Source organism: Dryobates pubescens, chromosome 25, assembly GCF_014839835.1.
Source record: "Dryobates pubescens isolate bDryPub1 chromosome 25, bDryPub1.pri, whole genome shotgun sequence".
Lineage (NCBI taxonomy): Eukaryota > Metazoa > Chordata > Aves > Piciformes > Picidae > Dryobates > Dryobates pubescens.
Genome location: NC_071636.1, coordinates 9,969,962 through 9,982,193, shown reverse-complemented (window position 1 = coordinate 9,982,193; position 12,232 = coordinate 9,969,962). Strand labels below are relative to the sequence as shown.

Here is a 12,232-nt window from a genome sequence, read left to right as displayed (position 1 = left end):
GGTTTCAGTTCCAGGTACATTTCAAATGCACCAGTGGGGCACTCCCATCAGTTGTTACTTTTAAAAGCTACCATAAAACAGCACCTTCTTCCCTTGGTGAAAGATGGGAACTTTGGTTGTGGAAATTCAAAACAAACAACTAAATAAACATTCCAAACCTGAAAGTAAAACAAATACTTCTTCCAAACAGAACCTATTCCTAGCTAGGGTGAAACAATGGAGGCTTAGGCTTTCAGAAGAGAAACCACATGGAAATTATTAGTCAATACCTATCCTCTGAATTCTTTAAATGACAGGAGATTGTTTATAGCAAAGAGACACAAAATGTTCTTGGTCTGCTGTGAACTTGGTGAATTGAAATGTTTCCTGCTTTCAAGATGTTTGAAAGAAAAATACAAGAGGGAAAATTATTCTGGTTTAACTTACAAGACAAACAGAAAACTAAAAATAAACATACCACGTCCTTTCGTCCTCCTTCACATGTAACACCAACGACACAGCTTCACTTCAAATGAAGGAATACAAAGCAATGGATTGAGTAACAATCTAGAAAGTCTTCTTGTGGGTCATCGGTCCATAACTGTGATGTTTTATTAGAAAGACAGACAAGTTCTTGTTTGTCTCTTGCCTTTTCTTTTCATGCTCTTATATTCTCTCTTGCCTTTTTACAGACATTTTTGGTACTTTGCTACATGACTATCATTATTATTTGCATGACCCATGAAACAAATTTTCACTACCTCATCTTGCCCAGTTCACCATACTGGTCAACCCTTTCCTTGTTCCTTTCTGCTACTTATATTCCGCCTCCTAGATCCACAAGTAGCAGAATAACTGCTGAAAAAAACCCAAAAAAACCCAAAACAAACTGAAAATCAAACCCAAACCATGGACAGTTTGGCAAATTTCTTTCCCTGATTATAAAAAACTGCCTCAGCATTTCTCCTGGTGATTGCTTCCCCACCCCCTCTTCTGTCCCAATATATACTGTAGAACTGAAGGCATCAAGGTGTGGTTAAACTCCAAAAAAAACCAAACCAAACCCCAAACTAAACAAAATCAGCAAGGAGCTACACTTTGTCTTTGAACTTCTCCATGTAGTTTCGTATCTCTTTGGAGTCCCCCAGGTCCATATCCTGGCACACCCACTTAATGTCATCATCATTGCTACTTAGGATTGAGTTGACAGTAGGACAACCATCGTCGGGCGGGATGGTAGTGAAGGTGGTGAATTTTACCCGCTTCCTTTTAGATGTCGGCGAGTGCAAAGGTTCAGATTTCTGTTCCTTTCCAGGCTTGCCCCCCGAGTCAGCACACCTGTGAACCTGGCTCTGAATGTTCTTCTGAGCACTGCCATTGAGGAGCTGGTTGCTCTCCTCGCAACCCGAGCCTCGGTCAATAATAGTTGTGTGCTCATCCTGCTGAGGTGATGCATCTGCTGTGTTCTCCAGCAGCTCTGCTTCGTTTCCCAGCCAGACCCAGTCATGGGAATGGGTCATGGTGGCCTGTCCTTCCACCAGAACCTGCTTGTGACGGTACTTCAGTGCAAATGTTGCACAGTTTATTAGGAAGACTAGAATTGCCAGGCAGAAGACCCCTAGCAGAGCATACATCCCAATCTCCAAATCACTAAGGCCCCTAGGTGTCTGTACCAGGTCATTTTCCTCCATGCCCGCATTGCCTTTTGGTAGGTCTACTTGAGCAGGGAAGTTAGTGAAGTCTATAGGAATGTTCTGCAGCTGGCTATCGTCCGAGAGTTTGCCACCATCCAGTCTGTTATTTTTAATGACTTTATTTTTTATTACAGATTTTACTGTGGTGCTGACTTTCCTGATGGCACCCTCCTCTCGCTCTGCTGAGGAGCTCCCATAGTATCGTCCTTCCTGGCCATACCGTTCCTGATCTGACGCTTTGTGCCGTCGGTCACTGGCGTGGTTTTCAATCTCGTCGGCATCATAGTCTCCACCTGTATCAGAGTCTGCATCATTCTGGCCAAACTTGACTTTGATGTTGCCATTTCCCACAGCAAGGACGCTTTTCCTCTTAGACTTCTGGCAGGCTTCAGAAATCATCATGTCCACCTTGATTAACGTACCCTGACCTTCACCTTCTGCTACCACAATTGGCCACTTTAAGGCAGCGTTCTGGTGGATCGAGACAACAGCTTCGTCTAAGGATACAGCAGAAAGGGAGAAGTCCTTAGAGTCATAAATGTCCAGTGGAGTAACAGAGCTGTCACTGAACTGAATCCAGGTGCTTACTACAGCTTCCTGAAAAGAGAGGGATATGGTTAAAGACAGGGTCTTAAATAACACAGCTCAACTCATTGCAGCTCATCAATCTTCCAGCTCTGAATGGCAGCTGGAGGAAATGGAAGACAATGGCTCTGCACTGCATTTGAAGCAAACCAAGCTTCAACTGATGGGGCAGAAAAATGGTCACATTTGTCACTAAAGATTCCCCTGTAATCCTTCCTGCAAATGTTTTGCCAAAGAACATATCAAATAATTGATACGAGATGTCTGTAATACCACAGCACCCATTAGCAAGCTACAATTTACATGATTTATAAAGAAAGTAATTCTTGTCATACAAAAGCTGAAAGAGACAAACCAGAAAAATTACTAGAGGCACTTGACAGGACACTTATTTTCCTCATGTTCCCCATGCAGAGGTGTCACAGGGAGCTGTCAAATTAAGCAAGGCATAAATATCTTAGCAGCAATAAGGAGCTACCGCAGTATCTTGGAAATGGTTGGAGCAGAAGATTCACCTGAAAGAAAAAGACTCACAGAACAGCTGCCATTTTGCTGGAGGAAGGTTTGTTTTTAGTAAAACACACTTCATCCTTGCGATAATTAAAAAGTCCATCACATCTCTGCATCAAGGAGAGGAAGATGGGGATTCTGGTATGATTGCTATGATAAAAATACAAATGGCCTGGATTTAATTGGACTGACTTTGTTCTCTACAGGTAGCACCGTCAGAAGTCATCATTAGAAGCAAACACAAAGCTAGAGGTCAGCTCTTTGCCAATTGAAATCCCATCCAGATGATACAGATATTTACTTCTCCACGTCTCAGTAGCTTTCTTTGCAGGAGATTTCTTTATTTTTCCATTTGCTCTATGTCTTGCCTGTTTAGCCAGCAGACATGTGGGCAGATTGCTGGAGTGCAACTTCACACAAAACTGAAGTTCTTAAACCACAGATGGTCCTAATAACTTTACACTTGGGTACACCAGAACAACTGGGCTGAAAATCACCATCAGGGAAAAATATTGCCACCCTCTTAAGGTCCAGTCATAAGACAAATCTACAACCTAATATGGTTTCCAATTGGCTACAATTTGTTATGTTGTGGTAATAAACAAAGGCAATTGCTGCCCTTCTAGTTAAATTTAGAGCTCTTCAATGAAAACAGCAAGGGGCATTTAGCTGTGCAGGAGGTTGAACTATAATGAATATCTGATTTTCCAAGTGCTATCAGCAAGTTCTTGAGGGGCTGAAAGAAGAAAAATAAGTTGTGGCACAACAGGAAAAAAGGCAAAGTTCTTGGTGATTCAAATGCACTTCAAACAGCTGAAAAGGAGCCAGGGTAGCTCAAAAGCTGGGAAGGGTGAACTGTGTGAGAAAATTAAACCAGCTGATCTTTCATTAGAGAAACAATCCTGAAATAGCAATACAGACAGAAACATAAAGCTGCAGGGCACAGCTTAAATTCATATCATAGAAATCTAGAGCAGAGCAGATCCAGTCATGGGAAAGTAATGGATTTTCCTTTTTTTTAATGGATATGTGTAGAGAGAAAAAGATGCATCTCCTCCAGCAATTCAACACTCTGTTGCCTTCCTTCTCCCTAAAACAAGAAGACAGCCTCATGTACAACTGGGGAGGCATGTGAAATACATTTACTTTTCATCAATCTAGGGAAGGAAAAAACACCAGCATCATTTCAAGCACATATCACAACAGGCTTGCTATTGTCTGCCAGCGGTGGTCTCTTTTGGAGAGCAGAATGAGAAAATAAGTGCAGAATTTTGTACAGTTAAGGCCAGAAATTATGAGGCCTATGCCTCCTCCCAGCTTCATTGGAGACTTCCATAGTTCCACATCCCTCCATTCCTTAACAGGCAAATGCAGCATACCTAGAGCTGCAAAGCCCCAGATCTTACTGCACAAGGGATTTGTTTGTTTGTTTGGGTTTTTTTGGTGATAGAACAGCACCTCTGAGGGGTCAGGAGTCTCCCCCCAGACACTGGAGAGGAACACATATGAGGAGCCATATATTCTTCTTTCCTGTCTTCTTCAAGATCCCTATTTGGTTTTCTTGTCTTGAAGCCTTTATGCTTTAACTGCCCTGAGGCACCTTTCAGGTTAAGAGATAACCAGCATGGAAAACTCCAATCCAAATGGCTAGAATTTGACAAAGTTGTAAGCAACTTCAAAACAACTTCTATTCTTTACACTATTTCTCCACTATTCTGCATCCCTGGTTTTATGAAGCAGAGACAGAGAGAAATGAAATGGCAGGCAGCCGAAGTGATTTACTATAGATAACAGAAGTGTGCAATACCTTAGCCATTATTTTCAACCAGCATTGGCAGTTTTTATTTCTCTCTTTTCTGAGAGAGAAACAATTTTTTTTTTTTCCCCCACAACACATCACTGTCATGCTTATACTAGAGACCACTTCAATTAAAAGGGAAAGAAAACAAATGAGAGAATGAGGGAGATGATTCCAAATCCTGCTGAAGTCTATTGTACTGGCCCCAAACTTCTATTTGGCAAGAGACCATCTCCTCTCATTCACAGTGGTCAAAGAAAGTTGAAAGCAGGGGAAGGAAGTGAATTTCCCAAATGATTATAAATTCTGCAAAGCTAAAAAGAAAATAAATAAATGGGGAAAAAAAAAAAAAAAAAGAAAGAAAGAAAAATGAAATGATTTAGTACCATGTCCTTCAAAGAGCTGTTTCTGCACATCCTATGTACTGCAACAATAAATCCCCTCCAAATACCTGACAAGGACCTCCAATTACTATCAGCCGATGAAGATGGATTGGAGCCTTCTTACCTGCAAAGTTGCTGCCCCGAGTCTGATGCCCTCAACAGTGAGGTGACAAATGCTTGTGTTCATTAATTACCAAGTATAAACAGTTTGAGTGAGTATCTGGCTGTCCAGTTTTTCTTACTTTCACTTTTTCTCTCTTCCACGTGTGCGCACACAAACTCAGCTGCACTTTCAGAGCAAATGAACCACAGCTACACATTAGTGCCAGTGTCTCTTAGAGAACAGGATGATTTGTGACTGTGATGATGTGAAGTGAATCAGATAATGTACAATAGATCATGTCAATGACAGCAAAATCCAGTCCAGAGGAGATGAAGGGACTGCATCCCACAACCACTGCTGATTATCAAATATCATGCTTTCCTTAACACATAAAATCCTTTCTTTAGCAAACATGTTTTGTTTACACTTTCCCTTGTGCCTTTGATGTTTTCTTACTCCATTCCAGCTATAACTTCAGCAAGTTGGCCAGTTCTTGATCTACTGCAGTTCCACCATGTTTGGCCCTGAATTACTCTGATGCTTACCACTTGACAAATCCTCTTGCATTTAGCTCTTTGCAAGTAGTTTTTCCTTCTTTGTTATCCACTTGTTATGTTTAGGTGGGTAAAAAACAAAGGGGAAATTACCAGGGTTCAGAAGTAACCCGACACTAATGGAAACCACCAATTCCCAAGGAACTCTGTGTTGCCTGACCTGGAAGACTTCAAACCCTGCTGCATGAGTCACCACAAACCCGACTGTTTGCTGGCCATGCCTGTTCCACCTAGATAAAACAAGGAGTGCAACCTGAATGCTGGAAGCAGAGCTGCTTTAGAAGCTGAGTAGAAAGCCCATCACACAGAGATGTAATGAGTCCCTCTGTGCTGGTGCTTGCACAAATTGCCTGTGAAAACCTGGGAGCCACAGCAGTGATTATTTTGCCCTCTAAAGCATCATACAGCATTTGAAAGTCTGCTTATCTTAGCATGTTCCACTGAGCCCATCTGTAGCATCACAGTTGGTGATTACAAAGTGTCCTTCAATACCTCCTCAAAAGAGCTGGGGTCAGCTTGATACCAGGGCATATAGTCTTGTATTCTTCAACCAAAAATAAGGGGAGTGGAGTGTGTAGGACTGCTTGCATGCTAGGGAATTCTGCTGCTTAGAACCGATCACTATACTTACTTTTATTCCATGCCTTATAATGGTCTTTTCTCACTAAAACACAAATAAAAGTATTTGTGAATAAGTCCTCAAATGCTGGAATCATTTGCAACAGTTCTGGAGTGAGGCAGGCCACCAAAGGAAAGAACTGGATGGCTGGATGGCTCTGCAGAAAACAAATAAATCCCTCAAATAAAGGCAAGGGAATAGTGTTCTCAGGAGCTTCTATTAGACCAGCTCTGATTGTTCTGTCTGGGGACTTGAATGCTGAAATGGGTTTCCCTAGTCATTTTATCACATGCAATATCAAAGTATTACATGCGTATTTATTTTTAAGCCTGTGGCTTGTGTAGTAAAACTTTAGCTTGATGGTTAAGATATGGAAATGAAAGACAGCCAAGATTCAGATCTTAATTCAATCCTTTCCTTCCCCTACTGTGTATTTCTGTCTCTCATTTTTGTCCAGCCTGCTAATGTGACATTTCTTTCCAGTGGGAATTTGCCTGTATCTGCAAGGGAAGAATTCTGATTCTTATATACCACAGTATCACAGTAGTATCACAGTATAACTGAGGTTGGAAGAGACCCCAAGGATCATCAAGTCCAACCTGTCTCGACAGACCTCACGACTAGACCATGGCACCAAGTGCCATGTCCAATCTCCTCTTGAACACCTATCTCCTCTTGAACACCTAATACCAATACATCCTTTCTCCCTTTCCCATGCTACTTAATTCCTTTGTCATACTTGTGAGCCATAACACTCCTCTGTCAGTTTAAAGAAGCTACATAAATACAATTTAAGTGTAACATACTGCCAGAATGGGGTAAAGAATCCACACCACAAACCTACTCCTACTACGTTAGTTAACTAGTTTGCATGAAGGACATTAGCTGAAACAGGACAGTGTTGTGTCAATCCAAAAGGCAGAGACATGCAGGTAAGCTTGATTCAGATGTGCTGGGCACCCTCACCTCCTACCAGGTGGAGGACACTCCCTGAGGCTATGGATGATCTCACAGGATTGGGTCTTGGCACTGATGTCGGCAGGAGCTACCCATGTGAAAGAGGAGGACTTGGCCTTTAGAAAACACTAACATTGCTTGTTTTCCTTAAGAAAATATCTGCAGTTTTCCAGCAGCACTGAGAGATACATTAATGCACACAGCTGTTTATTAAAGGCCTGCTTTTTCCTTTCTTCCCCCTCCCATTTCAGTTCGTTAGACCACGTGCAATACCCTACAGTGATGAAAAAGCCATGATATGACTGTGAGCTTCCCTGCAGGGCCAGCTGAAATTTAAGAGCCCTTGAAGCTCACTCAGATCAGAAAACACTTAAACACTGTAGGCTTTCTTTTATTTACATTTTAGAGAAGCCTTGAAGATGGCAGTGTTGATTTTAACAACCGTCAGCAAGCCAAATGGAACAGCTTCCCCACCTGAGCAGATGTCCACTAAAAATAGACAGCTCACAGCTACAGCATCCAAATTTTCAGAAGATATTTCAGCTGTGATATTTATTCGGAGGCATCTCAATCATTGATCCACTTTTCAGTGCCAATAAGCAACTCACTGATAAAAAACCAAAACAACCAAAAAAAAAGGCATCAGGGCTCAGCATGCCTCAAGGTCACCTTGTCACCTCAGGTAATTAGTTACCCAACTATAGATAAAGATACCTAACTCAGGGAATCCAAGATAAACATTTTCAGCTTATCTTCTTTCCTTTGCCAAGTATTTGGAGAAACTGTCTACTTCCCAGGACTTGTGTTTTGGCTGCTTTGTGCTGCTTGTGCAGACATGACGTGGCCATCACAATCAAGAAACTAATCAAGTCCTTATATTCATTGAGAGAAAGTCACAGCAAAAATACCTAATTCATTCCCATGGTATTGAAAGACCTGTAATAGCACAATCTGTATAATGCTTTATGCCTTCCACTGCACTCTACAGATGCACTGCTTTATCTGCTAGGGACAATACTGTGCCTGCCAGAGTACCAATTACCCAGGGACATTTCCTAATCTATGTGGAAGCTTGGCTATTGAAGGTGCTAAAGTGGAGCCCAGGAGAATATCTGACTAAGAACACATTGACTGTTTTCTCCATATAAATACTGAGACATACACAATCATTCCTGAGAAAAAGAAAACCTTGGGCTATCTTAACTGTTACTTTGGTTTTCAGTTGCATCAAAAAGGTTTGCATGGCTTATTTGGACTTTTTATAAACTTCTTTAAGAGCAAAGGACACATTTAAATAATGAAGCACTTGCAAGATTCCACTCCATGCTTAGTTCTTGAGCAAAACCTCTTTCAAAAGGGCTTGATTTTGCAGAAAACATCTGAGCATTTGCCTTCTGGAAATCCAGCTCAGTAAGGATCTCAGCTGACATACTCCAAATCATGAGTCACTTCTAGAAAATTTAGCCACAAGCATTCCTACATTGGCATTAATTCTTCCAAGGGCAAGTGACTTGAATGTTATATCCTTCATGCAAACTGCAAATGAAAGAAGATGTGTATGACTCTACGGGCCATTCCCATGCTAAGACTATTTCCTTCAATATACTTTCTAGTATGAAATCTACTCCTGTCTTACTTTGCTGGTGATGCAAATGCAAAGTCCCTCAGGTCTTTTTTAAATAGCCCTTGCTTAGCTAAGTCCTGTCTCTAGGCTGAATAAGATGAGTGGCTTACAATAAGGTGGGAAGTGGAATCAGCTCAGGCCTCTGGAATGAAGGCACTGCCAAAGTGTCCCAGTAACAAGGGTCTGGGCTCAGGATCCATGCTGGCCCAGCACCACCAGGGTCAGGACTGCAAACACTCACAGTGCTTGAGCAGGAACTGACCTTCAAAAATTCCCCAAAGTGAGGAGTGATGCTCCCAGCAAAGCCTTCAGCTGGGAAGCAGGCAGGACACTTCTCTTACTCCTGGTGAAGAGGAGGCTGCAGGAAGACAAGCTGAGGTAGTGGGAGTGGGCAGGCTCCAGACTGGAGGAGCTGGGAGGAGAGGCAGAGACTGAAGTGAGGTACTACAAGAAGGTTGCTGCTCTGTGCTTGCAGGAAACTGGGACAGAAGACACGTACACAGGAGTGGGGGAAACTGATTAATTTGGTACAATTACTAAGCAACCAGATCTCCTTGTGTGTTTCAGATCCTGGTGTAGAGAAGATTTTCCACTGCCTTTTAATGGAGTCTAGGTTCTGGGTTCTTTTCCAGATGGAGTCTGGAGAAGAAACAATAGATTTTAAACAACTTCTACTGAGAAAAAGGTGCTTGATTTTCTTGTGTCTCCAGTCTTATAGTTGGTACCTCCAGTAGCACTATCTGTGGACTCAGGGACAGCAACACCCCACACTGCACCAGCAGCACCAGCAGCAGAGAGAGCCTAATTTACCCAGTCCTTCCTGTATCAGAAGTGTGCCATTGTCTCACAAAACCCCACCAGGTTAAATACAACATTTCACCAAAATCATTCCCTGACACAGGAAGCTGGGAAAATAATTTAAAAACAAAGCACATTTGCACTTCCTCCCCCACTCTTTCATATTAATTCATACCTTGCCAACTGTAGTGCTATATGATGACACGTCATATCATCTTGCCATACCATAATGCAACAGGAGATGTCATCTTGTGCACTACTGAAATATCCTGTCATGATATGCCATGGCCTGATGTTGATAAATGACTTTGCATCCCCAGGACAGATCATCTCTGAGTCTGAGCAACCTTTCCAGATTCACAAGGTCTTTTATCTGCAATCAAAGCCATGATTCTCCCAATGGTGCTGCAGGACAAATGATTCTCTGCCCTGCATAACAGAATTGGGTTAGGCATGCTTTAGCCTTTGCTTTTACAGTCTTTGTCTGAAGACAGTATGTCAGGCATGGTTTCAAAGCCCTGGAGAAGGGTATAAATGGGTTAATTACATAAGATTCTTATGTTTACAGGATGTAGTAAATGGAACAGATGGGCAGCATGTCCTCCTAGTTTGGACATTTTCTTGCCGCTAAGTTATAAACCAATCTAAATTATTTTTATGTTCCAGAAGATTAGGTAGCAATAATCATGAAAATGGGCTATAAAACTTGACTCAAGTTCTCTCCCTATCTGTGTGAGATGAAATGTAGTTTCTGTGAGAGCAGCAGTAGCTGTGGACAGACTTAATTGCATAGCTCCCAGTCCCACTCTTCGAATCAACTGACTGAAAGAGCAATGAACATGTAGCTTGTTCCACTGCTCCTGACCCTTGGTTTTAATCTGTTCCAGAGCACCCATTTGCCTTGATCTAGTGGTATTCTCCAGTCTTCTTTTCCATGTGGGTTGTGACCTGAAACACGATGCTTGAAAGAGTCCCTTTACAGAGATGGGAATTTACTGGCTTAAGTTAAGTAGGATCAGTCCATGAACTGAATGATGAACACCCCAAAATCCACCTAAAGAATAAAAAGACAGGACCCTGGCAGTCTGCCGTGTGTCCAGGAGAGAAAAAGAAATGTATTTGGCTATCTTCTGCCTCTATTTTATAGCTCTTCAACACATCAAATTGTGAGACACTGAGCTCTGTGCTCTCTGGCATGGAAAACGAGGGCATGCTCATACAGCAAACAAGGATCACTGTCCAAAGACTGCCTGTGTTGCAAAAATAACAGATGTGGTGTCATTTAAAGAAAGGATAGTAAAAATGTAAATCACATCATTGTAGTCAGAACTTGTACCGCAGATTCAGTCCACATTTGAAGGGAAGAAATGAGAAGAGAATTTCACAGTACCTCTAGAGGAAAGCAATTTAAATGGACATGTACTACAGCTACACTTTAACTTTTAAATCTGTTAGGAGTTATCATCTGTACTTCGCATGGACAAAACACTGCCCCATCCCAGAAGTCAGCATATATGGAGTGTACTCTACCTGCTTAGGAGTATGAAGTAACTCTTGGGCAACCGTTGTAGCCACAATAGCCCGACTACTTGCTGCACTTGGCTGAAGAAAGAGTGAAAGCCCAGCCACCAGCTGGACTCCAAGGTCTGTTATGGTCACTTTGTCATCTAACACAGTCACTGTCTTCTCTGCCAGGATGGAGTCAGACAGAGGAGACAAAACCTTTGGAGAAACACAAAAGAATCAACTTAGGAAAAGGCAGATCAATTAAAATAACCTTTCCTAAGGTCATCATCCCTTCTTTTCTCCAAAGCTGTATGCATAGAAATGAACTGTGAAATGGCAGAGTGCACTGAAGAGGCAGCCTGGCTTCATTAGTGGGCTTGGAGAAACATTCAGTAGCGAGGTTATGGCTGAGAACATTGCATCTAATACTGAGAGCTGTACTATCTCAGTTGTCTTATTTGCATCATCTCATTAGAAGATTTGATTTAAAACTTTTTTCCCCTGTTATTGTGTCCCCCAGTATGGATGAGCTCATCAGACTTGCCTCCCAACCATTTCAGAGGGAGGTTGCCAGCATCTAGGATTTGACCTTCACTTTTCTGCTTGGGTGTTCTCATCTCTCCATCTTTTCTGTTTCTGATAGAACATCAAGGTAGCAGGATATCCTTCCATTTAATGAAACTGAGGGCCACACACCTGTCTTTAGGGAACTTCATATACACACTGTCTTCTCCACCTTACTCATCTCATATCTACAGCCTAGATTAGCTATATCCACTCTATGAATTGGCATTAGTAAGGATTCAGTTGGGGCAGAACAGGGATATGGTGTTTGCCACTTGTGCCTTTCAGGGCTATTAACCAGGCTGTGGTTTGTGATTTTGGGGTTTGTTTGCTTGTTTGTTTTTCTGAATTAATGTTTAAATATATCAAAAGAAACTTAATACAATCTAAATATCTCTGTCTCAGAAGGTCATAATGCTGCCCATCAGCTGACTGGTGGTAACCTGCATCCATGTGAGGCAAGAGGTCTGCCTTCTCACTAAGCCTGGACATGCTGCCTCTTCCTAAAAGTCTCTGAAAGTTCTATGACTTCCAGCTCCTGACCACACTGCATGCTTT

The 12,232-nt window shown here is 42.0% G+C and overlaps 1 protein-coding gene across 1 annotated transcript in view; it reads right to left on the bottom strand.

Annotated features, from left to right (window-relative positions):
* Positions 1–858: 858 nt before the first annotated feature.
* TMEM132C (transmembrane protein 132C) overlaps positions 859–12,232 on the bottom strand; it is a 220,752-nt gene continuing 209,378 nt past the window's right edge. Inside the window, exons 8-9 of the mRNA XM_054173119.1 lie at positions 11,135–11,326; positions 859–2,270 (exon numbers count right to left, since the gene is read on the bottom strand). Of these exons, the coding sequence (XP_054029094.1) occupies positions 1,071–2,270; positions 11,135–11,326 (1,392 nt within the window). The 3' untranslated portion in view covers positions 859–1,070. The remainder of the gene's footprint in view (positions 2,271–11,134; positions 11,327–12,232) is intronic.